The sequence below is a fragment of the Colletotrichum gloeosporioides genome (genome assembly GCF_011800055.1).
Source record: "Colletotrichum gloeosporioides strain Lc1 chromosome Unknown consensus_21, whole genome shotgun sequence".
NCBI lineage: Eukaryota > Fungi > Ascomycota > Sordariomycetes > Glomerellales > Glomerellaceae > Colletotrichum > Colletotrichum gloeosporioides.
In genome coordinates this window covers 175900-202039 of record NW_025544666.1, presented here as the reverse complement: position 1 = coordinate 202039, position 26140 = coordinate 175900, and the positions used below count along the sequence as shown (strand labels likewise).

The window sequence follows — 26140 nt, the reverse complement described above, 5'->3', positions numbered from 1 at the left end:
TGACAGCAAGCGCGATCACGGAGAGTATGCTGAGCGCCGGGCGGCTTTTGACCAGATTCAGCGCTTAAATCCGGCAATAGAGTCGAGTAATAAGCCATACCCCAAGCTTTGGAAGAATTTGACGAAACCCGGCAGCTTTGAGGCCCAGCGATTCATCCGTGAGCCTCCAGACCTTGCCTACACCCACATACCCATTGGTCGGAACCTTTATTATTTGAGTTCTTTTGATCGACGCGGTAGGCCTCTGCGTTCATTTGCTCTCGTGCGACAGGGTGATGATAATGATGTCAAAGTCTGCGTCGCTGCCTTCAACGGATCTAGGTTCACCGGCGCTTTCGAGGCCGACTGCTATTTCGGAGACTTTGTATCCAGCTCCGTGTCAATTCTACGTCCATAGCACAAGTGTAACAGTCCTTGTCCTGGGGACTTGACTCAGACTTGTGGTGGTCGTGGACGCTCCCCCACCTTGTCGGCAGGATCTAAGCAGTCAACTGACAATCTAAATTCGACTCGACACCGACCAAACCAAGCCAACTATCTCATCAATTATCAGCACCAGGCTCAGCTCGATTTCTACAGCTCGATTTCCACAGTCACAGATTCTCCGGCCTCCGTCGTCAGAATCGTGGGTATATCCTTAACATCGCTTGGCGAGGTAGTAAGTATGCAACAGCCGACAACTGACAGCGGAACGCTTATCCTTTCCCCAAACTTCTGCACCAAACCAGGGGATGTGCCTGCACATATAATCTGCAGCATCATCACGAAATCGTGGGTGGTTGTGGCCGTGGCCACAGCATGCCTACCTACTGTGCTGAACTCGGCTAGCCACTGCTTTCGAGGCCATAAATATATCTAGAAAGAGTGCTTTGACCAGAGCAGACCTGAAATCGACATAAGTACATCAAATTGGACGAGTCCGCATTGCCGTCCCTCACTGGAGACCTTACAACTCCGTGACCTTCTGTCTTGCTCGGAAGCTTGCGGATGACAGGCAGGATTTTCCCATCATTCGAGCGACTTGGAGCATAGATCCAGGTCCAATTGACGATTATCTGCCTGGGCAGATACAACAAGTCAGAAGGGGCCGTAAACGACTGCAATGGCTAGGATGTTGCTCAGGGAATCCTGGCAGTTCTTGGGTGGATGAAGTTGAGCGGGTTCGACTGACACGGAGCATGGGCTCCATTGAGGAGAGTTTGGGAGCAATTACGCAAGGATGGCTGGGCTAGCCTTTGACTTTGTTCATGCCGACCATCAAATGAATGTAAATTCAATGACGACGCATCGGACGCGCCCGCAATTTCTCCAGAATTCATACACGTGGATCATTATTTCTTGATTTCTACCTTTGTGATGGGCATTTTCAAACATCATCACTACCCACTTGATACCTTGTAAAGGTAAATTCTACACTGAAATGTGATCTGCTGTCGGCTTCTCGGATTGCCAGAACGACCTTTTTCCGTCACGACTCAGTTCCGTCTCAATGCCTTTGACGGTTTCTGCGTAATCAATCACAGCAAACAGAACATAGACCACATTCATTGTCCTGTATCATTACAGTCAGTCGAAAACCAGCACTATCAAGACTCTAGGCGGCATACCAGGTCACGATGCCAGCTCCTATGGTAGCACGGCCCACTGCGCCTCTTTTGCGAAGCTCTGGTGAAGTCTCGCAGAGACGGCGGTCTGGATTCATCCCGATCAAGCTCATTTGTCGCTGAGTTTCTGGGACGGCAATGTAGATACAAAAGCCGAGGGTAAACACCGCAAGACTCAGTACCGATATCCGAGGATCTGAGCCGCGATGAATACTTGAGTTGACTCCTATCTCGACTGCGAGAAAAATTGCCTGGGATGTCGTTGGCTCAAATTACTTGTGAAAAGATCAGTCGCTTACTTACCGTAAATATGAACAGAGTCTCGTTGAGGGTAGGATACTCGAGTCCATCTCCCTGAATGCTGGTGGCCAAGTCGTGACTCTTCCGCAGCCATGATGAATAGTACACGCCAAACATGGTGAGAGCCAATGCGCAAATCTGAAATAGCCGCACAGAGTACATGGAAAATCTGAATAATGTCCTCAAAGCCATGATGGGTGTTGAAGAATATGAGAAGGCTCTAGGAAAATAATCAAGTTGGCAATGCTGAGGAAGAACGTGAACATCAATTGATTAGCGAATTCGAAGTAGAAAGCGCTTTCTCTAAATACTTCGCTTCAATACGACCAAACACATGAATCTCGATACGCCAAGCGCCGGGTGGATATAAACGTGGAACTGATCGCCTCGTCAGCTCGGCGCGACAAACTCACAACAGCCATTCGCGTCAGCTTAGCGTCCCTACCAAGTCTGCTGCGCAATGGCGCAGCTGCGACCAAGACCTCTCGGTTTCTTGGCCCGACTGACTCAGCCCAAGTACTCCTATACTAATCAATGCTTGGAGGTGTGCCGGAGGCTCATGGTCAACGTAGTCAAGGATCATCCCTAGTTGCGATACGCCTTGGCGATCCGGACGATCGGGACACGGATGCCGCTTAACCAGGTTCATCTCATCACACACAGAATTTGATAAAGTGTGGGCGATGAGCACCTTGATTGACAGCTTATCGAGCAACCCTAGTAGAAAAGGCCCAAGAGGTGGACGAAAAAGGGACTCAGTACGAGTTATGGAAAGCTTGCGATGGTTCCGGCCGGCAATGGAGTCTCCGACCATCCAAATGGTGAACCTTATTCATGCTGGCAGCGTTTCCGGATAGTTGATGTCAAAATTCGTCGTGAAGACAAGGCATATCATACATCACGGAGCACTTATTCATGTGAGAAAATTAAATCTCTTTTTCCTGGACTAATAACTATTACTGGCCCGAGACATCACGAGACACGGGCTCGGCAGGCGACGAGACCTCCAGGGATTCTTTCCTCAGACCTCTGGAGGCCGCTGCAGAGATGTCTCGGGCGTTCCAGTATTGCGCAATTCCCTCCATTTGCACAAGACCCCCTGACTTCATCACCTGGGTTGGCCTCGATCAATAGCGGTAGCGGGTGCGACCGTGATCGTGGCCATCAGCATAAAAGTTGCTGCCCCACTGACGGCGCCGACGACCTTGGAAAACTTGGTCGCCCCAAAAGTAGTCACTCTTTGGACCACCAGTCCAGCCGATCCACTCGTCCTTGAACCGCTTCATTAACTCTTCCTTCTTGCAAAGGAACTCCTCGCGCTTGACCATGATGAGGTAGTCGTTGCCAGAAACCCACTGGGTCTCTGTGATTTCCCTGTCGACGAGGGTTCGCCACTCATCCTTCTGGGAAGATTCCCACTCATTCCAAGTGCTACCGCTGGACTGAGAGTTGCCCATTTCAATTGATGTTTGTCTGGGGTTGTAGAAAGGTTTGATTGTGCGGATGGATAGGTTGTAGATTGTAGTGGATGGTTGTTGATAAGTATAAGCTCAGAGGCTAGTAGCTGGCGTCTTGATGAAGTTAGATTCTGAGGGTAGATGAAAGATAAATAGTAGGCAGATAGTAAGACAAATGGTATGATGGATGGCAAGATAGATGGTCCGAATAGAACTTTCGATCTGTCTTTAGGTTGTAAAGATGATTACAAGGGCATGACTTACTTGCGTGTGGTAGGTGGTAGAGTGTAGAGTGGTAGTTGTTGTGTGTGGTAGTTGTAGTGAGTAGTAGATTTTAGTGTGTGAAGAGGATGGATAGGAAGGAAGATTGAGCCCAGATTAGAGAAGCTTAGGGCCGTACTTATAGTCTTTTGATGAGAACATTGATAGCTACTCAACTTCCGGAGATTCTATCTTGTGTTGATTTCAAAGCATCGTGTGTGAAGCTTTTGGTCGATCTGGGTGTATCTCCGATATTGCCAGGCCACAGAGGTCGGTCGGTGACTTAATGTTGCTGGTGATCCGTATACGTCGTGAAGAGAGTTTCAAAAAGCTACGGTGACGAGGACGCATCCTGTTAGAACTTTTCGTTCCCAAGTTACTTGATAGTTTCTTCAAAGCTCAAAAGAATGTTCTTATATAGTTGTGACTCCCAATGTCGGCAAGATTCCTCTTTTCTCCCTCTTCTCCCACATCCATCTGAGAATCGTCACCAACGTATCTGAAATTCCCGTAGAAAGACCGTCAGGCTACTTCAGCGCTACTACCCAATCAAACAAATCGAGGGTATTCTTGATATTTGATAGATTTAATTAGGATTTATAAGAGAAATATTTATATTATTTTAATAATTATTAAATATTTAGAGAGCTTTAAGCTCTTAGAATCTAAATATAATATAATTTACTCTGAAGGTTATATATTATAGGTGTTATACTACTTAGAACCTTTCAAGTAGAATATTTGAATTTGATTGATTTGATCGGTTAGTAGCGCTGGGCTACTTCCAGCGCTCAGAGAGCATCCAGTCATCGCGTGACGACTTCTTTCCTTCCTTTCTCTCGTCTAAATTTGGTTGTCCACCCATTCATCAGTCATCATGACCGAGCAAAACCCACAACCACAAGGCCCAAACAGGGACTCGGCTCCCTGTGAGCTTGAGAAGAAGGTGCCCGCTTCCAACTTGACCTCAAAGGGGTAAGTTCTCTTTGTGGCTATTTCATGCCAGTCTCTACTTGCTAACGATATACTTTCAGGGAGACTCGATCATGTTCGTCCTTGTCGGTGCAAGACGGGCAGGATGCCATTGCCGAGGGCAAACTTCAGCTCAACTTTGATCCTCGGACTTTTGAGCCACCAGAGGGAAGTTCAAGCAACGATATCAGTCAGGGCTCAAAAACTTCGGTGCCTGAGAATTCCGAGTCGATGGGCAATCTTGTCAGCCACACCTTATTCTCTGACATGGCGCCCACTAGCTATCCGAGGATCATCTCCGAAAAGGATTGCGACCTTCGCAACAAACCGCCAGACAACAACAAGTCGCCAGACAATAAACCACCAGGCAACAAACAGCCAGATGGTACAACAAAAGGTCGCTGTCGGAGATTCACCGCGTAGCACGAATTAAGTTTATGTGGAAATATCACCTTGAGATTGACCCTGAGGGCCTCGAGAATAGAATTCTTTTCAACTCATATTGACTCATTACACGGATTTGTCACCTCTCACCCATTACGAGCAGGACCTTGGCGACCTTGTGCCCAGTCCTCTTCCCTCACCAAACAGCATCATTAGTCTCTGATGTTGAAGCCCATACTCTCAATCTCCGGAAACAAGGCTCGTATCGACTTGTCTAAGCTCCAATTTGCCCCATTAGTAGCGTGTTCGAAAAATGCCCGACTCAACATCCTCCGCCCTGTCAGAGGACAAATGTCTACGGCAGCCTCAATACTGTACGGCCACCCAACACTGGTACCTCCGGTGTCCGTCGTACCTGGAGAGAGCCAGTCTCGGAATTTGTCGATCAGCGCATCGCGGATAGCAGGACTATCAAGGTGGTCAGAGCATGAGTATCGTGCGTATCACCAAGACACCGAGGACTTACTGTGGTACGAGGTCAATGTTCATACGATGTGGCATGAATCGCTGGTGCTTCGTCGGGCGGATCATCTCAGGCATTAGTGCGTAATTTGTTGCCGTAGGGAGAATGTTCCACTTCGATCGGTTAGAACTACGTGCACAAAGCTCTCTACGTCGGTTGCGGCAGTTTACATACCCTCATGTACGTAGTGTAAAGGGCACAGCTCGCCAGCTGAACGAAAACATCGTATCCCTCAACATTCTTCACTAACTCACAAGCCCAGGAGTGAACGTCGTATGCGTCCCCAGGCTCTCGATCTCGGAAGAAGAGCTCGAGATCAATCTGATCCTGGGGCCCAAGGACCTGGTACGAAGGCACACCGTTCGATAGCATTTCCATTGCAGCATCCCTATAACTGTAAAATATGTTCGATAGTGGGCTGCCGTCGGATGTCATGAATGAGGGTAGGCGGTACTCTTCGGTTCGCATGTTCATCAGTTGCCGTGCTTGCACTGCTGGGGGGTAATGGTTCGCTTTTATGGCGCTCGAAAGAGGCAGGTTTCCGAAGCCTTCGACAGCGCCGGGTGGGAGAATATGACACGACCGATTTTCTTGGTCCGCCTTGATTATGACTTTGAGAAACTCGGAACATTTCTGGTCCTCTTCCTCGGGGGGCACGGACGCTGTTCCTGCTGGTGGCGAGTCTTTGCTGAGGTCTATCGAATCGACCTGGCCAAGCAGGTAGTGCATCTTGTCAACATGCCACGGGACCGCGCCTGTCGGAAGCACGACGCTGTCGTCCTGCTCGACCTTGACACTGGCCGAGGAACTTTGCGAAGGCTTTCGGTCGAACACAGTGCTTGACCCATCACTAGAACTCTCGTTGCTTGGTTTTCGAGGCTTCTGTTTGCCCTGCTTGAGTCGTCGGAGAATCGTTTCCGGCAATTCGTCCGCAGCCAGCTGGGCCATGATATCGGCTTTCATGGCGTTGTCGGCCGACTTCAACAGTTCGAAAAGAGACTTGAACGTGTCGACCTGACCAACCAATTGGCGGTTTGCCCTGCGGATACCCTGCATCCTCGTCTCGCCATGATCGACCTCGTAAACGCAATCATGATTAGTCGCCGCACACCGGCCACACGACGGTCGTTGGCCATCACACTGAGGTTGATTTATCAGTAACGGATCACAAGACGTTCTGCATGAGACGTACCTTTTGCCGTAACTTTCGGCATGACCCGCACGCTATACGCCCTTTGGGTCCCTTGGAAGCTGGACTTGGGGGCGATGTGGGGAGGGGCTTATCATCGGAATGCCCACGAGGGCGGATGGGACGCAGATTGGTCGACATGAGCTGTTATGATACGGTGATTGCCTTTCCGATGTCGGGTGTGCACAGAAGCATTGTTGCTCGTCGTTTTCTTAGACGCACGTGTCTACGTCCGCGGTCCAGCTGAGGTTGTTGATCAAGACAGTCATCCAAGGCAAAGAACTTCAACGACGCATGTTGTGGGCCAAAAGACCCTAAGTAGTAGCACTACCGAAACCCCTTGGACTAGCGCTGCAGGGTCTGGCGCTCGCGATCCAATGGGACGGTGCCAGTATCTCACTTGGTAGAACTTTGGCGGAGGGATGGTGCCACCGGAATTCGCGGGCAGCGAGCCCATAGTCCTTTATTTCAAAAAATGACTTGTGAGGGGGAAGGGGGCAAACATGGAGCCACGGTTCACATGTACTAGACTGGATGTGTGTTGGTGAGGGGGAAGCCTTTGGCCAATTCTCGCGTGCATGCCCATCATAAGCATGGTTTCTTTTTTAGAACATGGTCTCAAGAGTTGGGGAAAGGTGTCGCCCTTGAATGACAAATTTGACACTCCCGTCGATTCTAGTTTCGCTCGCTACCCGGCAAGATCTGGGGTCGAAGTAAGCCATTCAATTAGCAGCTTTTTGCACAGCGTTGGCACCTTCATCCAGTCCATCCATGGTGCCATTGTTTACTTGTTCAACAGATCTCAACAGCATCAAGATTTGTGCGAACAGCTCGCGGAGTACAGCCAGCACCTCATATGTCGATCATGTCTATGCAATGGAGCAAAGTGACGTCAACAAACCTTAAACCACATGTCGCTGCGTCTGGGCGATGCCATAATCATTCTCATTCGTCTACATAGCACAACAAGATCCGGCGGTCAGTACAAAAGTCTCACACACTCCAGGTTTTCTCCTCCCTTCGCAAAGCTGATCGTCCCATCTTAGCGGCCGCTGCCGTTGTTCACCAACAAATTGGGAGATCCCTTGGGGTCTCCAACGACATCGGGGATCGCCAGCTCCAGGATCCGGTTCGTGACCGCGTCCGGGGTTCCCAAGCCCGACTCCAGGCCCCTGAGGTAGCACACCAACCCCGCAACGAGCGGCGCCGCCATGCTGGTGCCCGTCTTCGTGGCCGTGCCGGTGTCGGAGGTGTGGCTCGCGCTGATGATGTCCCGACCGGGCGCGAAGACGTCCAGCTCCGGGCCGTAGTTGCTGCCGTAGATGTCCTCGATGATGTTGACGCGGCCGCGGTCGGGCTGGGTCATGCCGACGGTGAAGGACTGGGGGAGCCTCGCCGGGGACACGTCGGTCGTCGGCTGGTTGCTGTTACCGGCTGCGACGACGGAGAGAATGCCCTGCTGGTAGGCCGCGAGGACGGCATTGTCGAGAGCAGAAGTGCCGCCGGTGCTGCTGAGTGAGAGGTTAAGGACGGAGGTGTTCTGAGCGCCCCTGCTGATGGCGTCGTTGACAGCCCAGGTGATGCCGGTGAGTATCGCGGAAGTCGAGCCCTAGAGAAAGTAAGTAACCGGACGGAAATGGTTCCAGCCATCCAAACATACCGTGTCACCGTCAAAAACCTTGATGTCGACAACGCTGGCCTTCTTGGCAACGCCGTACGTCTTTCCGACAATGGTGGCGGCCACATGAGTGCCGTGGCCGTCGGTGTCCGAGTTCGAGCTGGTCTGCTCCGTAGAGCCAGTAACGCCGTTGATGCCGAAGCGGGCGCGTCCCTCAAACTCCTCGTGCGACAAGCGGATGCCGGTGTCGCAAACGTAGGCTGTGGTGCCCTCGCCAGCGCTCTCGTCGTAGACGTACTCCGTCGCATCAGCCTCCAGGTGGGACAGGTCGCCGAGACTCCAGATGCTGCTCGTCTGCGTGGTCAGATCGCGCTTCGAGGTCGCGGGGGCCTCGGTCGGCTCAAGGTAGATGAGCGTGTCGGGCTCGACGATCAGAACCTCGTCGAGCTCCGAGATCGAAGCCAGAGTCGCGTCGTCAAAGGAGCCGCTGTACGCGTTGAAGTCGCCAATCTGGAACGTCTTCTCGACCTCGCCGGCGGAACCGTCACGGCGGCGCAGCAGGCTTCGCACGGCGTTGTGGTGCGCCGTGACGGCCTCGGGGCTGGTGCCGGGCTTGAGCTGGATGATGTACTTGCCGGCCATGAGGCCCGGTTCGGCGCGGCGATTGATGCCGTTCGGCGCCGCCAAAGCGGGCACGATGGCGCTGAGGAGGGAGACTAGGGTTGCCTTCATGGTGATCGGTCGGGCGGTGGCACTGCGTCGATGACGATGACATTCATCCTCATGGGACGGTCCTTGGGCGGGCTTTTAACCGTCGCCGTCAACCCATGCATCGTCGCGGAGACTCCTGTTCTTGAATCGGACAGGAGAGAATGCCTGCATGGCGTGACACGGGGACGATGCCCTATTCAGGAAGCTCGCGATGCCGCCTGTAGCGGGTAGATCCGACCCCCGGCCGGCTCCTCTCACCGGCGGGAACGGCCTCGTCAGGCTCGTTCATTGCCAATTGACTGAAAGGCCGGTCGCCGATCAACTCCGCAGCTTGATATCTGAGCTCGTTATTGAGAACTTTGATAAGCATTTCGAGCAACGCTCCTAAAGACCTCGTATTGCGACCAAGGTCAGAGCCCTCCCGGCAGCCAAGACCTCGCCCCGAAATGAGGCATGGGTCGCGATGGAACCCTGGCATTGAACCACCTTCCCCATTCTTCCAAAGCGCTCCCCCGCCAAGCTTCATGGTTCCTGCGTAATCGGCCACTGCCGAGACTGCCATTATGCATAGCTTGACATCAAGCTTAATCAGGCGACTCTCATCCGTATTCCATTCAAGATACGAGGCAACAGAACCACGAATGAACCCCTGTCAATGCTTTTGACGCACCACTCTGGGTCGGAACCGAGAACGAGTCCGGATGTTGCGATCCACGAGAAGGCTCACGACAACTGCTGACAAACCGTGCGTTTGGACTGGGCTTTATCACCGTATCCATGTAGACCAAAGCCTGCGCATACGACCATGGCAGGATGATAAAATACAAGCCAAGGCAATGATTCTTCAAACCTATTTTTGCTCCAACAGCCACTTCACGCCCTTGACCGTGTCCTCGACAAACTGCTTGCTCTTCTCAAGGTGCGGAAAATTCGTCCAGAAATAGTGCGGAACACCAGTGTAGATGTCCAGCTTGGTCTTCACACCAGCCTCTTCCCTCAGCACCCGCTCATAAATGAGACCTTCATCTCTCAAGGGGTCCAGGCCGGCAACCTGGAAATAGGCAGGCGGCAAACCCTTGTGGCCTTCACCAATCTTCCCATTGTGAAAGGGGACGAAAAGGGGACTCTCCATGTCTGGCTTAAGAACAAGTTGGAGGCCGGCGGCCGCGTCTTTGGCATCGCCAATGATGGGGTCTTTGCTCGGTGTCACAGCAGGGTGGCTGAGATACTCGGCGCGATACTTCTCCGGAACGTCTTCGGGTGGTAGGAAGCACATAATTGCTGGGACGCAAAGGTATTGGCCAGTTACGGGTGGCGAAAGCTTGTTGTCGCGAGCCAGATGGGCGAGAACAGCTGCGATGTTGCCGCCAGCGGAGCCTCCACCGATGATGAACCCACGAGAAGGGTCTGCTCCGAGTTCTGATGCATTCTTCGCGGCCTACATTCCACATGTGTCAATGGGCGGCAAAGGAAACGAGGGATATGGTCTGACTAACCCACTGGAGGGCATCCCAGGAATCGTTGATGCCCGTGGGAAACACAAACTCGGGTGCAAGTCTAAGTTTCATGAGTCTTTGATTCTTCCAAAGTTACCAGAGAGCTTACCTGTATTCAACGTTGACACAGACAGCCCCAAGGTCGCGACTGAATAGGCGACAGTTGACTTCCTCATCCGTCAAGTCACCCTGAGACCAGCCTCCCTCATGGTACATGACAATGAGAGGGCTTCCTTCCGCGGGGGTCTTCACCGGCGTGTAGATGCGAACCGTAATCTCATGGTCATCCCTGACCCTGATCTTGCGATCCTCTTCACGCACCTGTTCGGGAATGGGGCCAGGAAGGTAGCGCAAGTGGTGCTTCTCCCGCAGATGCGTGGCTCTGTGTTCTCGCAATGCGAAGAAATCTGCTCGGCCAAAGTACGGATCACTCGGCTGTGGTCCGCGTACCGGACGTGCCGCGAGCTCCTGATCATGTATGGTTAGCACCGTACGGGTCATGCAAGGCAGCAGCTTACAGCCTCAAAGTCCGGATCAGGCACGCCGTATGCAAGTAACTCTTCACGGGTTCGGGGCGCCATATTGTGATTCAGTAGAATTGATTGGTCAGGCAATATGATTGAGATTGTCCATAGAAGGATGAACAACAAGGGGTGCGGGGTTGTGATCGGAGAAAGCGGCGTCTTTGTTCCTCCCGACTGATGACGTTAGCTGCCCAGTAGCGATTATCTAATCACACATGCGCTTCATTAAATCAAACGTCAAGATCAGCTGACGTGAGACAGGTAAATGTAGATATTAGACGATTGAAATGAAAATGAAGCTTGAGCTGCCGGTTCAGTGGAGACTCGGTTTGGGGCGAATATGCAAGTTCATCTTAATTTAGTAGGTTGCAGAAAGCTTGGGCAGGGTATTCGGAGATAGCTTCAGTTTCGATGCACCTGGATGAGTCTCCAACTTGATGAGCGTAATTTTTCAGCGTGTAGCTGAATCACTCTGAATGTGGCACATGACCAAGGAGGGTTTTTGCACAGGTTGCTGATGAGGATGAACCAGTCCAGTTAGTGGACGGCCCTAGATGATGTTTCAATCCGATCTCTTCAGCCCCCAAAAGATCGCTATATCACACCTAAAGTGAGGAAGGAGCATATATCACAAGTATTTCTCAGCAGCAGCTTCTACCTCTTCCAGACTACAATCCAACCCAAACCAGACCCAAACCAGACCCAAAGACCAACCCTGACGACGACGAAAGATGGCGACGCCAAACACCGACATGATACTTGCCATGCAAGACCCCTACATGCAGCAAATCATCAACGGCACCAAGACTTACGAGTTCCGTAAGTACAACATGAAAGGCATCAAGAGAATCTGGTTCTACAGAACCGCCCCTCACTCCGCCATCACCCACGTCTGCGAGGTGTCTCCCGCCGCAACCCGCAACCCCGGCGACCAGCCCATCCCCGAGAACGGCCTGGGCAATGAAGAATTCAATGACAGACACTCGGACTGGAATGGCTACGACTTCGCCTACCGCATCAACTCCGTCTACCAGATCAACACCCCAGACGGCCAGGGTATCACGTGGCCCCAGATGAGAGATGAGCATGGAATGAAGATACACCCCCGTGGCCGCGTCAGATTGCCGGCTTCTATCGCAGAGAAGTACCCCTGGCCCCAGCAGACCAGGATTCTCTGAGAGCTGGCTGAGGAGACAGATGATAGGGACGAAGGAAGAAGGAGGGAGATAAAGGACGGCGAAGGACGGAAACGGACGAAGGAGGCCGAGTATAAAGGCTTATGACGAGACGATTCAATGAAAACTATCGCATCATTCCATCGATTGCCTAACCGTCTACTGTATTTGTGAGAAAGACCCGTCGTGATCTCACTGCTGGTGTCTGATCCACTTCCCCTTCAAACCCAAACCCATAATGAGCTTCCGCCGTCTTCGACTCGTGAGAGCCATCTCGATGTACTTCGTCGCTTATGTAGCTTCTCAATTTTCCATATCCAAGCTTCTGTCGCATTACGTCGTTGGAAATGTGTCCGCGATCCCTCTGTGGCCCATTCCAGTCTATATGGTTCAAAGATTTTGCCCTGGTCGCCGCCATAATGCTGGAGAACCGCGTGTTCCTCGAGACTCCACCATTCTTCCGCAGCGCAATTGTCCCAGCCGCCACTCCCATGATTGCGAGGAATACAGCCATACCATAAACAAGTGCCAGTATTCGAGCGCGATAGTAATACGCGATGGCGGGTCGCGAACGCGTACATGGATATGTATAGTTGGTTCCAGTTGTTGACGTCGCCATCATGCTTGGATTTGCGGCCCACCCCACGGCTATAAATCTTGGATCGCCAAAGAGTGACAAGATCAATGTCTCATAATATTCTTCCAAACGTTCTCGAAGATTCGGAACAGCGGTATAGTACCTGTTGTCTATCAAACTTGTGTAAATTGCACGAGTATCGACAACAGTCCACGGCTGATAAATGGAGCCATTCACCTGGTGACGAAAGAAACAGCCGATAGTGTGATATGCCGCAGTTTTGCGGTATATTTCCGTGTCTGTTGGTAATATATAGTTGGTCTCTGGGGTTGCGGTAGTGTTGTCGGTTGTACCGTCATTAGCATCTTTACCTTCTACCAAGGTGGTGTTGATAAGAGGAGCTAGAAGTTTACGGCTCTTGATCCGATGAACCTGTGCTCCGTCTATGAACCTGAGCTCTGCAGTATACGCAGCCTCATAATGCTCGCATGCTATCAAAACAGGGTCCCACGCCTCGATGTTAGAGGTGTCGTTGCTCGAAAGAGACGTATTGAGATATTCCGAATATCCCACCCATACTACAGGCTCCATTCGAAAAGTTCCCAGATGTTTTGGAAAAGGCGGGTCCATTACGGGCACCCCTCCTGGCCAGGTATCGTTGAGTTGCGGGTTCGTATAGTCTCCTAGCGTTGCATGGACATGCCAAGTATAATTTCCCATGGGCGCAAGTCTTTTGAACGGAAAGGGGGGTTTTGTTACGCCTGATTCCTGCTCAAGACTGCGAACTGTCGCACCTACCCCTCTTGCCATCTCTTGACACTTGTACGCAGGCCCGGCGAACTGAACCTCAGCAGTGCAGTTCCACCCCTTTTCACAGACCGCAAAAGTATCGTCTATATTGGTGAATGGGCGCTTCAAGGTCGTCGCTGCCTGGAACACCTCCTTGCCTTGGTCGCTGGGTCCTGCCCAATAATCAAAGAATGAAGGGTCGGTCACATTGACACTCGTGGTGTTCCAAAGATTGACTGAAAGCCGATAATAGCCATCGATCTTCAGCCCGTCTCGGAACTCGTTTGTTGCCTCCCGAGAGAAGTTGAGGGTTCGAACGCCAGGGCAACTGGTCTGCTGAACCTCTAGGGCAGGCTTCGCGAGAAGTGTGTTCGTCGTTAGAATCACTATCAATGGAGACAGCCTAAACTCTTTCAGCTCAATATTCGTCAATGCCTGTTATTCATGTTGTGCTTACCATTCATACAACGCCAAAACCGCGACTGTTTTGGCCTTGCTAATGAATTCTAAATTCAAAAGTGAAAGCGGCGTTTCTGGTGCTGCGAACATATCATCCAAGGTAGAAATCGATATCATTCTCGATCTGGCAGTAGCCCACATTTGCTCTCGAAAGGCTGTCAGGACTGAAGCCACAAGACTAGCTTTTGCGGCGAACGCAAGAGCCGTGCCGTAGCGGAGCATGAGTAACTGGTCATCGCCATATACAATCTTGCCTTCAAGCGACGCGTAGAAGACGTGATGGCCGATAGCAAAACCAATTCCAATGATGCAAAAGAGATAAATGTTCCAAGTTGGGCTCCAGAGATCGCGGGTTAGGAGGAGTCTCTCCCACCAGTTGGCCTTCGGAAGCTCTGTGCTGTGCGAGACGTGTTGAATGAAAACTGGGTTCGAATCTTGCTTTGGAGAAACCAAACGCTCATGCGACCCAAAATTGTCTCTTATTTCGGTGATATCGACGTCATTCGTCGTGCTTGGCGATGAAGGTCGCGTGTGGTAAGGCTCGGTCTTATCAGACGGACGACGAGGGATTTCGGACATTTCCATCGTGTCCCAGTGCCTTTGAATTTTATGTCAGTTTTGTTCGGTGTAAGCACTGAGTGTATATAGACAAAAGGAAACGGACAGATTGTTAGGGCATTGATTTTTCAAATATCCACCAGATATCAGGCTGAGATGTTGACACATCATGTAGGGTTACACACCGGCTGCGCTGAGAGCGCCACCTGCAGTCAGCAGTGATGGCTTGAATCATCATTTGTTGCCTGGTGTGATTACCCCAACCACTTGCACAGTTCCCGTTCTCAATTTTACGACGAAGACATGACCCACTGGAGTTCTATTTTGGTGTGTTCAAATGACATGATTGGCGACACCGTTACTTCACGCCTTCAGCTAATCTGCAGCCTGTCATACATATCCTTGTGGTTGTGCTGGGAACATCAGCTTCCATCAGGCCCATCCTACATTTCATCCCGACATACGCTGTCCTTGGCATTCTTGTAGGTTACAGTCGTTCGTGGATCAGGCTGACACTTAAAGCTGCTGTACTTTTGATCTTTTGGCTTGAAGCCTGCGACATTTGCGGTGATTGTTTAAATACATAGGAGAGCTCCCTTCGTTTCATCGGCAAGCTTAGCCCTCCACAGTCTATTCTCATTAAGAATGAACACCTCTCCATTTCGCCCGAAGCAGAAATTAGCAGCGCCCCCCTGAATGAGAATTTTGCCTAGCAGGACACCGCCTGCCGACCAAATGTTGATACCATCACCGCACCCGCTGTACACATTTCCGTGAACGTCGCACTTGATGCCATCCGGGATTCCAGTGTCAGCCATGGCGAACAACCGTCTGTTGGCCAGGAACGGCTGTCCAGAGTATGACACGAGGTCAAAAGCGTAGCTATTTCAACAATCAGCAGCATTCTTTCACAATGATTCAAATGAGCTCACATCGTCGAAGGTCTCGTGAGATCCGTCGTTCCATCTCCATGAATCCAGTCGGTATCCGTCACATACACAGTCTTCTCATCAGGGCTGAAGCAAATTCCATTCGGCCTTCCGAACCCATCGGCCATGGCCCTAATCGACCCCCTGATCGGGTCAAACCTGTACACCTGGTTGGGCAATTTCGGCCGCGGCCTGATGCCCTGCTCATACCCATAGATCGGGTCGGTGAACCAGATGGACCCGTCACTGTGCACCACCACATCGTTGACCGAGTTGAACTCCCGGCCGTGGAACGAGCTCACCAGCAACCGCGTCTGATACGGCGGCTGCGCCTCCATGAAGACAATCCCGCCCGGCGAGTCCAGCGACCCCTGCGAGCAGAAGATGACGCCGTCGAGGTAGTTGACGCCGCCGTTCGCCATGTACACGCCCTCAGGCGCGATCTCCTCTACCTTGACCTTGGCAGCCGCGAAGTCCGCGGGCAGCGTGATGCGACATACCTGGATCTTCTTGCCGCCCTTGTCGTCGGGGAACTGGTTGCTCGTGATGAAGAGGGTGTTGTCGCGCTCGATGAAGACGCCCGCCTCGTGCGCGAAGGGATAGTCCTGGTTTTCGTGCAGGAGCTCCAGCGTCGGGTCCGCGCCGAACAGCTTCTTCACGGAGTCGTCGTAGACGGCAAAAGCGGACGCGTTCGTCATGGTTCAAGATAGCGTAATCGTCAAACGAGTAGTAAGCAGACTATGAAAAAGTATGCCAAGGATTGAGGACGAACGAATGGACGAACTAAGGGAGACCTGCCTGACAACAGGAGGAATGAGGGGAGCTCGGATATCAAGGCACGTTGCCCCGGGTTGGAGCTAATGCGGGGCATGTACGTGCCAGTGGCCACCTCAGCTGTCGATGTCACAGGTTTACACTTTATGGGTCCGGGCCAGCAAACAAATGGCTCAGAAGCAGGGGGTTTCTTAGTGTGGGATGACTCGGGCTTTTGCTGCTGGTGGGCGTCGAAACGTATGCAAAGTCTAAGCTGATCGATCACGCAGTCATCTGTGCGATGTGCATCTACCGAGGTGAAACGAAGGGATAGATCTTTTTAATGGCAGCCAAACTCTACGGACGCTATCTCTTTCTTTCGTACAGCAATCTGGCTTTAGATACATGACTCGTGCTTCTTCAATCTGTCTCGCTGGCTACTCATGCCCTAACCTCCTCAACGTCCCACACCTCGTGCTTCTCGCTAGTGTCGTGACGGTTCAAGTCAACGAAGCTGTCTCCTGAGAAGAGGCGGTCTACATCTTCCAGCTCCAAACCCTTGGTTTCTGGGAAGAACAGATAGATGATCGGAACCCAAGTAGCGTTAAGCACAGCAAAAATGATGTAGGTTCTCCAACCAATGTTGGAGATTGCAATTGGGGTGATTTGGACGACCATCTAGTACTTGTTAGTGGCTTGCGCTTAGTCCTTGAACAAGGTCTGCAACTCACGTAATTGAAGATCCAATTGACTCCACTGGAAACTGAAGAGCCAAGTTGGCGAATCCGAAGAGGCAGGATTTCGGATCTGAGAGATGTCAGCTAGGTTTTCTTTTCAAATCAACACATTACTCACGGGTAAACCCAGACGGTTGCCTGGAATCCAATGGTGAAAGCTCCCTGGAACACAAACAGCATTGCGGCTGCACCAATACCTGCCGCCTTCGCAATAGCTGTGGCGTTCTGAACCTGGTAGATGAGGCCAGCTTGCACTGCCATCACCGCAGCCATCACGCTGATCATGGACAACAACTGTGGGCTTCGTTAGTTACTGGACAATATCAGAGTCGTTGATGATGACACACCAGTGGTCTTCTACCGATCCTGTCAATCAACAGCCAGGGAATGAACGAGGCCACAAAGAACCACGTCTGCAGGAATCCAGACATGAGACTCGACATGTGGTTATCGAAACCAATGCTCTTCTCGAAGAGGGTGCTGCTATAGTCTAACCGCCGAGTATTAGCAATGATCACTCCCGAAACCCAAAACACTTACAGATGATGGCGTTGATTCCACCAAGCTGCTGGAATCCTTGGATTGCGCAAGCAATCAAGAATCTCCTCTGACTCTTGATGCGATCGTTCACAAACAGGTCCCTCCAAGACCCAGCGCTCACCGACTGCTCGTACGCCACCGTCTGCATGATCGAGTTGTGAAGCACCCTGATCGACTCTTCGTCTTCGTCCCACTTGAGCCGTCTCAGAACAGCGAGGCACTCATCCGGGCGGTCGTGGGAAGCCAACCAGCGGGGCGTCTCAGGGATGATCTTGAGAATCGCGAACATGGGAAGAATGCAGACGCATTGCAGGGCAACGGGGACTCTCCAGGCGTAACTCTCAACGTGAGAGGAGAAGGCGTAGTCGATCCAGTAGATGAGGAAGATACCGAAGTTGAGTGTTGACAACTGAGCGCAGACGTCTGCGCAATTTTTCGTTAGAGTGGTCGCCGGCGATGGGGTTTTGAAAACTTACAAATTCCGCGACTAGACTTTGGACTGAACTCGGCTTGCAACACTGGGACGGTCGAGTTGACGATGCCCATGCCGATACCAGAGACGATTCTTCCGACAATCATCTGAGTGCGACCGTAAGATGCAGCCTGGACGATGGCACCGACGATCATGACTGCGGCACCGGCTCCGATCGTCCTGCGACGACCGAATTTCTCGCCGAAGAAAGCGGTGGCAACACAACCGAGGAAGCAGCCAACTATTGCAGCAGTTAGTGTGATGAGCCCGAGGAAACCGCGAAGAGCGTCATACTTTCGTAGATAGCAACGATGAGGCCGGTCATCGTCGGGTCAGGAGAGTCAAAGGTCTTGTTGAAGGCCGGAGCCGTTACTAGACAGATCACCAGTCAGCCAAGACATCTTTTTACAAGACAACATAGGGCAGCTATCCTCACCCAGTCCTCCCATCAGTCCATTGTCGTAACCAATGAGCATGAACCCCAACGAGGTCAACACGCTCACGGTCAAAACCAGCGCCTGTCCACGAAGTTCTCCCATGTTGTTGTCGTCGTAGTCGTCTGTGTCGATGAAGCGTTCGCGATTCAGTGTTGTCCAGCACGCCGCTCACAGTTCCGGGGAGCAGATGTCTGATGCTTCTGGCACCTGCCGGAAACCCTCGTCCGAACGCCTGGAGCCGAACGCTTATATGTGGAAGGTGTGAGTGTGTGGATGGAAAGATATGGCGACGCGCAGCAGTGATGCCAGATTTTGTTGCACCGAGAGCCATCGTCTTGGATCGACGAGCCAGACGGCAGAACCACTTCCCCGGGAATCCACTCGCAGCACCAACAAAAGCATATCTGCGGGGTCTGGGGTGACTGATCTGGCCTGGGGACGGCATAGATTGAAACGCGTTACTGCTGGCAATTGAATTACTAGGTTATCCAAACCATCAGACGGCGAGCCCGAGGCGGCAATAACCGACAGAGGGACGTCCTCTGCCAGGGCTCGGCTACTGAAAGTCTGAAAGAGGACAAGAGGCTGCGGCAATTGAGTCAGTGGTTTTGATTGGTTTTCCACGTCAGTCGCGATGATGCAGCAATCGTGACATGTTTGGACCCTCCGCAATTGATTGCAGCTCCAAGGTCTGCGAGGTCAGGAGACGAGTGATGCGTCCCCATGGGCACAATGAACCCACAAACGCCGACGATTCTCGCGAAGGCGCCCGCAATGGCACCAGACAACGCTCTTCATCGCTCATTTTGGTTGAATCCGGCAAGTTTGAGGATCTGTCGCGTGCAGCTATGACTTTTACGAACCAACCAGTAATTATGGCATGACGACTCAAGCTCCTGCAGGTGAGGTACTCCATCAAAATCCACCCCGATAGCGGCGGCAATTGCACCGTCGGCAATTCGGCCCTCGGTGTTTGTCCCGCGCTGCCTCCAACCCCTCATTAGCCGTTGCTCTCATGTTCAACATTGAAGACCATCTCACATAAACAGACGGCAAGTGAAGATACCCTGGCTTTGGTAGACTACAGCAGCAAGTCGACTAACTACCCTTTAAGACAATAGCCCGTGCTCCTTTCGACGACTTGCATACGAACAAGAGCTCTAGACAAGGGGTTTGATAGATTTCCAAAATGGTTCAGCATACAATTCAGAACACGGACAACCGCACACAAGGTCGCCTGGCCTTGGTGACGGGAGCAAGGTGATTCTGATTCACTTTTCAAGACACGATACCTACCTTGGCTAACTCATGTTCCAGTGGTGGTATCGGGTCATCAGTTGCACACGCCCTCGCGGCAGAAGGGTGCGATGTTGCGCTGCACTACTCCTCAAGTCAAGTAATTCACAACCCACAACACGGACCCCCTCCCTTCACTTCACAACTCCCAACTTGCACACAAATAACCAACAACTCTTTCTCTCACGCAGGGTAAAGCCGAGGCACTGGCCCAGGAACTGCGCGCAAAGTACCCTTCACAACTCTTCGTGCCCTTCCAGGCGGACCTCTCATCGCGGGAGTCGACACGCAACCTGGTGCCCAGCATCTTCGCCAGCAATGAGTTCACGCAGAAGCACAAGGCCATTTCGATCCTGGTCGCCAACGCCGGGCTCGGGCGCCGGATCCGTGATCCCGCCGACATTGGCGAGGATGACTGGGATGAGATGATGGAGGTCAACGCGCGCAGCCAGTTTGTCGTGACGAAGGCGTGTCTGCCAGGGATGAGGGCGCAGGGCTGGGGGCGCGTTGTGCTGGTTGGAAGCATTGCGAGCCGTGGAGGTGGTATCAACGGGTGCCATTATGCTGCGACCAAGGGTGCGCTCTGGTGAGTTGAGTGATCTCATAGTCTTGAGTTGTCGTTGACGGAGGCACTTGGCTCTGTAAGGCGTGACTGACACAGACAAAGCTCCATGGGGCTCAACTTGGCAACGCTCTTGGCGCCAGAGGGAGTCACAGTCAACATTGTAAGTCCGGACGCCACACAGCTTTCGTGAGAGGGAACAACTCAACTCATCCTGCAACAGGTTCTCCCCGCGATGATCGGCGCAACAGGCATGATCGCAACACCCAAATCAACGCAAGTCCTCCTCCTTCTTCCTTCCCCAGCCCCAATGTCGGCAACTGACATGAAGCAGAACCTGGGACAGCAGAGACGACCTTGAGGCTCTGAGAGCCACCGACCCCGGCCTCGCGATCGCAGCAAGCGTTCCAGTCCACCGTTTGGGTGCACCCGAAGAAGTAGCCAACGTCGTCACGATGTAAGTCATTTCCATGCGTCGCGGCCAGATGCCCGAAGATCTCGACTAAATCACCGATGCAGGTTCGCCAAAACGGGATATCTAACCGGGCAGGAAATCCTTCTCACGGGAGGTTTGAAATGATTGCCGGCAGCCGATTGAATTGAATCAAGAGCCGGCATAGGGCAAACATGAATTGAAAAGATACAAAAAGAAAAACAGTTTTTTTACATCCATCTATCCTTCCAAGATCCCGTCCAATGAACGGCAGCTGTCAGTATACGTGCTCGCATCACCAAACCTTGCCTGCAGGGTTGCGCCATCTCAGTAACCTCCCGCTCGCGATTCTGCTGCCCGCGAAGAGCTAGCTCTCGATCGGTAATGCTTACGATCTGTCCCCAATCTTCAGTGTCGGGGGAGGCAGAAAAGGGAGGGGAAGGGTTCAAGCTCTCGGCAGGGTGGGCAGCAAGCAAGGATGGACGGTGGTTCAAGTACTCCAACGCAAACCTTCATAAACCTTGCCCGTCTCTCAACTGCGTCATGACCTCCTGGCGGTCTCGCCCAACCAACTAACCAAGAAAGACTATCAGACAGTCTTTTGCGCGGCGGCAGCATGTGTCTGTACGGCAGGACGAGTGTGAAAAGGAAACTAGACATTTAAAACCCCAACTATCGCCGATACAAAGAGCCACATTGCCGCCCCTGTACTATGCCCTCCTGAATTGCCGACGCTTCTTCGCACTCCGCGTCGCCCAATTCAATTCCCCTTTACCTCTCTCCTCCATCTGCGGTCCCCGTCCATTTCCCCCCTTTCATTCTCCACTCCCCAATCCCGCAAAAGAAACAACGGTAACGCTGAAGTAGATCCGCACCCAAGCACTGCAGGTCGGTGCTTGTCTCGTCTTGGCATCGGTCGGATTGCTCCGCGTCTTAGCCCGGTGTCACCTGTCGGTCCCCCTCTGCTTTCAAAAGGCGAAAGAGAAGGAGAAGCTCGGGCCGAATTAGTATCCCGCCTGTTCCGTTCCCCCAAATCCGATATGTCTGTTGAAGCCGGCCCACGACCATCGCCGGCTCTCGTCGGCCAATCCTCGCAACACCGAGTCTCTCGTACCACGGCAAATGGAAAAGAGAGACGGGTATCGCGGGCCTGCGTGTCCTGCCGGCTTAGGAAGACACGATGCGACCTGTAAGTCACCCGACCGACCGACCCCGTTCGCTTCATGCATAGCCGCGGCGCAAACACCCAGCCCCCAGCCCCCAGCCCCCCAAACCCCCCGACCCCGCCCGTACCGCGTGTTCCAGTCGTACCCCACGGTGCCGTCGAGCCGATCCATGTCATGAATCAAAGACCGCTGACCATCAACAGAGACTACGGCGGGAACCCGGGCATCCCGCCCTGCCGTCGCTGCGTCCGCGAGCAGAAGGAGTGCGTCTTGGCAACCTCCCGCCGCGGCGGCCGGCGTCCCCGCAAATGCGTCCGCCTGCCGGACTCGGACTCCACCGGCGCGGCCCCGTTTCCCCCGGGCACCACATCCACCTTCGACTCCGTCCCCGCCGAGGGCGCCGCCTCAAGCGAGCAACCACCAAGCACCGACCAAAAGCCCTCAGAGACAACCCGTCCATGGTCATGCTCCCCGGAAGCAGAAACACCGGGCCGCGCCGCAAGCTGGCCCGGGTCCGGGTCCCAGCCAAACAGCCCCGGCGGGCGGTCCCTCCAGAGCGCGGGGGATATAGAGGGGCACATCACGTCGAGCGACCTCCTGAACCCGTCTGACGCGTTGAACCTGTTGGCGCAGGTAGCCGATCTGGACGGCGACGGCGGGACGGAGAGGAACCGCAAGCCGAGCGGAAGCACCACGCACGAAGACGGGACCCCCCGCGACCACCCCTCCTCGAAGATGCTCGCGACGTATCATTACCCTCCCATCTCGGACGGTGTTCTCTCTCTGTCCGTTGCCTCCCGCCTGCTCGCAACGTACTACGAACACTACCACCCCTTCTTCCCCGTAGCCCACAACTGCATCCTCTCGCCCCCCTCGATCCCCTTCCTCACCGACTCGGAGCCGCACCTCGTCACGGCCATCTTCACCGTCGTCTCCAAGGACGAGCCCTCCCTCTCGGCCGTCCACGAGGCCTGCTCGCGGCACATGGAGACCCTCATCTCCAAGCTCATCTACAAGGGCTCAACGACCGTCGGCGCCGTTGAGGCCCTCCTCATCCTGGCCCAGTGGGCGCCCCAGCGCCTGCAGGAGAAACCCACCGTCGGCCGCGGCGAGGAGGACGAGGGCGCCTGGATGCAGATCGGCGTCGCCATCCGCCTCGGCTACCTCCAGAGCCTCGAGCAGACGGGACTCCTCGTCGACAAGCAGAGCGCCCTGTCGGAGCAGTTCCGCAGGAAACGGCTTGTATGGGCTGGTATGTCCGCAAACTGTCTCATTGCCCCCATTTTCCCTGAGATAACTAACAAATGCAGCCTGCTACATGAGCGACCGCGAGGTGTCCATCCGCGTCGGCAAGGGCTTCTGGTCCCGCGGCCCGGGCCCGTCGACGATCCCCCGCTCCGCCGATTTTCCGTCGCTGCGCGTCCAGCAGGCCGGGCCGGATAACCTCGGCCAGCTCTTCCAGGCCCAGCTCGAGCTCATCCAGCTCTTCAGCAACGCCCACGACATCCTGTACTCGTCCGCGGGCCACCGGGCGCAGCTATACCTCGGCGGCGAATATGTCCGCTATATCGTATGCTTCTCACCTACCTTCACCATCTTGATATGAAATCTCCCTAACAAAAAGCCAGGACGACTCCTTCGCGGTCCTCAGAAAGTGGAAACTCGTCTGGGGAAGTCTAAGCTGTAATCCCATCAATCTCAAATCTCAACCTCATAAACTTCACACTAACAAGAACTTCCCAGTCACACCCCTGATCAAAGCCGCCCTCAACCTCTCATACGAGTTCCTCCGCCTCTACATCAACGCCTTCGCCTTCCAGGCGACAATCAACCGCGCCATCACCCGCGCCCGCCAGCAACAGCAACAGCTGCAGCAGCAGTCCCAGACAACAGCATCAGCATCATCATCATCATCACAGCCTCAGCAGCAACCACAACAACAACCACAACAGCAACAAGCACAGCCCACCAGCGCAACGACCGCACGCACGACAACGGCGATAAACACCCCCCTCTTCGGCGACCTCGCAAGCACCCCCGACGCCCGTTTCATCTACGAGTCCATGGACGCCGCAAACTCCCTCCTCAACATCCTCAACACCTCCGTCGACCCCGTCACGGGGCTGAGATACATGCCGCTGAAGTACTACCTCTACGTCATCTACGCGGCCGTCTTCCTCTTCAAGGTCTGTCCCCCCTTTCTCAAGATGAACCCATCACTGACAACCCCAACAGGCCCGCCTCGCAGGCGCCCTCGGCGCAGAAGCATCCGACTCCGTCCGCCGCTCCATCTCCGTGACAATAACCTGCCTCCAGCGCTCCTCCATCTCCCCCCACTCCCTCGGCCACCGCTACGCCTCCCTCCTCTCCCTCCTCTGGCGCTCCAAATCAGCCTCCTCCTCCACGTCTCCCAAAGCAACCACATCCACCGCCGCCGCCGCCGGCAACCACCCATCCCAGACAACACCAACCGCCTCCTCCTCCTCGCGTCCAGGCCACCACCCGTCCTCCCACACCGCGCCCTCCCACCACCACACAGCAACATCCATCCTCCCCTCCACAGAACTCTCCAACCCCTCCCCGTCCTACCACGACCCGCACCCGTCCATGCTGCTAGGCCACGACCACGCCTCCGGGATGCACCACGCTGGCGCCAGCGGCATGGGCATGACCTCGCTGCCCCTAAGCCAGACAGAACTCCTCTGCCGCGGCTTCTCGTGGCGCGACCTCGACGACCTCGGCCAGTTCATCGGGCCCCCCGCCGACATGGCCTTCGCCGACCCCACGGGGTTACACGTCGTCGGCAACATCAGTCTCGACGAGGGGGCGGCGTACGATGTCCTCTGGCCCGGGAACGACGTTGTTTTCTAGTACTCTAAGGACAGGAAGGGGAAGGTTGGTCAGGAGTTTAAGGGGGCATGGAAAAGTTCACACACTCGGCCGGGAAACGTCAAGACACGGCCGACAGTCCATCCACATCTTGCAATGTACCTCCATTTAATCGTAATTCAAGAAAACTGAAAGTCTCCCACTTACATGAACGTCCCATCCGCCCCCAATGCCGTCATCAAACATGCATGAACAAATCCCACCGGCACCCGGCCCGGAGCCCCCCGGGCACCGAGCCGGCCAAATCCCCCGACCATCGCCGGACATCACACACACTCTCTCTCCCCGTCACCCTCATCCTTTGACCCCCGCCCTCTTTCACCGTAGAGAAACAGCCAACGCCGCAATTCAAATATAGAAACCCGACCTGAACCAACCCCACAAACGCCTAGCTCGCTCGCCCTCCAGCCAGCCCAGAGACCCCCTCCTTTCACGGACATCCCCGACCAAGAAAAACGGAAAGAAACAGCATTCCCCTAAACCGGCCGGACAAAGAACGGGGAAACGGCCACTTACACGTAACGCGTGTTTCCTCCCCGCCAGAAACGGTCTAAACCCAGGAACCCGTCCTGTCCCATGTGGCTTTCTTCCCCCTTTGCCTTTCTCCTTCTCATTCCCATTCCAGACTTGGCCTTCTTGATCTTTTTTTGCCCGTTTCTCCTTCTGGATCCGGTCTCCTCCAAAAACCTGTACCTCACCCACGGTCATGAGCCGCATGGACCGGATCGACGGCACCTCACAAACGGCGCCACGCAAAAGCATTTGCCAAAAAGGATGACTGACCTGTGACACGCGACGCCAGAACGGGACAAGACTCAGCGACACACAGCATCCGGAGACAAAATTCCGAGAAGTCAAAGGTTGTTTTGGGTATTCGAAACATAACCATGATCGACGTATCTTGGAAGACACACAATCATGATGGGAAAAGATATAACGGGCAAACCAACGGCCCCAATAGCTGTACAACTAAAAATGAAACAAATCCCATCTCCAAAAATAATAGCAACACCTTCGCTGGCCAGGTCTAAGTTTTTCGTCGTGGGCTTAATCTATGTCTGAAGAAAAAAGATGTGAAAGGGGGACTTTCTCTCTGTCGTCCCTAGGAAGCGAATGCTCCAACCCTACATGGGCGAGTAATGGTTCTCGCGTCGAACATGATAATGAAAGAAGAACAGATGATAATGCCCACCATCGAAAGTAAGAGCATGTGGTATGATGCCCGATATGCCCCCGCCCGCCCGCCAACCGTTCCTCCTACTCGTACATCCCAATGCGATAATATATCCTAACCTGGTTCCCGTCATGAATTCTCACGGAGTGCTGTCA

General features: G+C 53.5%; 11 protein-coding genes across 11 annotated transcripts; 3 read left to right on the top strand and 8 right to left on the bottom strand.

Moving 5' to 3' along the window:
- Positions 1–1410: 1410 nt before the first annotated feature.
- On the bottom strand, positions 1411–2096 carry GCG54_00013025 (uncharacterized protein; the record flags this gene model as incomplete). The annotated part of the gene is made up of 3 exons (XM_045412888.1): positions 1411–1552; positions 1608–1855; positions 1908–2096. The coding sequence occupies 3 exons, from the start codon at positions 2094–2096 to the stop codon at positions 1411–1413; spliced, it is 579 nt and encodes a 192-aa protein (XP_045267546.1).
- A 935-nt stretch (positions 2097–3031) lies between these two features.
- GCG54_00013024 (uncharacterized protein) lies at positions 3032–3361 on the bottom strand (the record flags this gene model as incomplete). The annotated part of the gene is made up of 1 exon (XM_045412887.1): positions 3032–3361. One exon carries the CDS (start codon positions 3359–3361, stop codon positions 3032–3034), a length of 330 nt encoding a protein of 109 aa, XP_045267545.1.
- Positions 3362–4499: 1138 nt separating this feature from the next.
- Positions 4500–5017, top strand: GCG54_00013023 (uncharacterized protein; the record flags this gene model as incomplete). Its single annotated transcript, XM_045412886.1, has 2 exons — positions 4500–4597; positions 4657–5017. The coding sequence occupies 2 exons, from the start codon at positions 4500–4502 to the stop codon at positions 5015–5017; spliced, it is 459 nt and encodes a 152-aa protein (XP_045267544.1).
- Positions 5018–5190: 173 nt separating this feature from the next.
- Positions 5191–6831, bottom strand: GCG54_00013022 (uncharacterized protein; the record flags this gene model as incomplete). The annotated part of the gene is made up of 4 exons (XM_045412885.1): positions 5191–5446; positions 5505–5614; positions 5676–6641; positions 6694–6831. The coding sequence occupies 4 exons, from the start codon at positions 6829–6831 to the stop codon at positions 5191–5193; spliced, it is 1470 nt and encodes a 489-aa protein (XP_045267543.1).
- Positions 6832–7732: 901 nt separating this feature from the next.
- GCG54_00013021 (Alkaline protease 1) lies at positions 7733–9040 on the bottom strand (the record flags this gene model as incomplete). The annotated part of the gene is made up of 2 exons (XM_045412884.1): positions 7733–8299; positions 8351–9040. The coding sequence occupies 2 exons, from the start codon at positions 9038–9040 to the stop codon at positions 7733–7735; spliced, it is 1257 nt and encodes a 418-aa protein (XP_045267542.1).
- Positions 9041–9869: 829 nt separating this feature from the next.
- GCG54_00013020 (AB hydrolase superfamily protein B1A11.02) lies at positions 9870–11096 on the bottom strand (the record flags this gene model as incomplete). The annotated part of the gene is made up of 4 exons (XM_045412883.1): positions 9870–10457; positions 10516–10576; positions 10625–10983; positions 11034–11096. 4 exons carry the CDS (start codon positions 11094–11096, stop codon positions 9870–9872), a joined length of 1071 nt encoding a protein of 356 aa, XP_045267541.1.
- A 674-nt stretch (positions 11097–11770) lies between these two features.
- GCG54_00013019 (uncharacterized protein) lies at positions 11771–12217 on the top strand (the record flags this gene model as incomplete). Its single annotated transcript, XM_045412882.1, has 1 exon — positions 11771–12217. The coding sequence occupies one exon, from the start codon at positions 11771–11773 to the stop codon at positions 12215–12217; it is 447 nt and encodes a 148-aa protein (XP_045267540.1).
- Positions 12218–12365: 148 nt separating this feature from the next.
- On the bottom strand, positions 12366–14624 carry GCG54_00013018 (uncharacterized protein; the record flags this gene model as incomplete). The annotated part of the gene is made up of 3 exons (XM_045412881.1): positions 12366–13378; positions 13448–13983; positions 14038–14624. The coding sequence occupies 3 exons, from the start codon at positions 14622–14624 to the stop codon at positions 12366–12368; spliced, it is 2136 nt and encodes a 711-aa protein (XP_045267539.1).
- A 548-nt stretch (positions 14625–15172) lies between these two features.
- Positions 15173–16224, bottom strand: GCG54_00013017 (uncharacterized protein; the record flags this gene model as incomplete). Its single annotated transcript, XM_045412880.1, has 2 exons — positions 15173–15479; positions 15530–16224. The coding sequence occupies 2 exons, from the start codon at positions 16222–16224 to the stop codon at positions 15173–15175; spliced, it is 1002 nt and encodes a 333-aa protein (XP_045267538.1).
- A 496-nt stretch (positions 16225–16720) lies between these two features.
- GCG54_00013016 (High-affinity glucose transporter) lies at positions 16721–18567 on the bottom strand (the record flags this gene model as incomplete). Its single annotated transcript, XM_045412879.1, has 8 exons — positions 16721–16957; positions 17011–17086; positions 17135–17310; positions 17364–17506; positions 17557–17979; positions 18033–18269; positions 18323–18400; positions 18465–18567. 8 exons carry the CDS (start codon positions 18565–18567, stop codon positions 16721–16723), a joined length of 1473 nt encoding a protein of 490 aa, XP_045267537.1.
- Positions 18568–19654: 1087 nt separating this feature from the next.
- On the top strand, positions 19655–24793 carry GCG54_00013015 (Nodulation protein G; the record flags this gene model as incomplete). Its single annotated transcript, XM_045412878.1, has 10 exons — positions 19655–19725; positions 19783–19861; positions 19953–20347; positions 20429–20486; positions 20547–20635; positions 20658–20780; positions 22126–23174; positions 23233–23492; positions 23551–24108; positions 24158–24793. 10 exons carry the CDS (start codon positions 19655–19657, stop codon positions 24791–24793), a joined length of 3318 nt encoding a protein of 1105 aa, XP_045267536.1.
- Positions 24794–26140: the final 1347 nt, after the last annotated feature.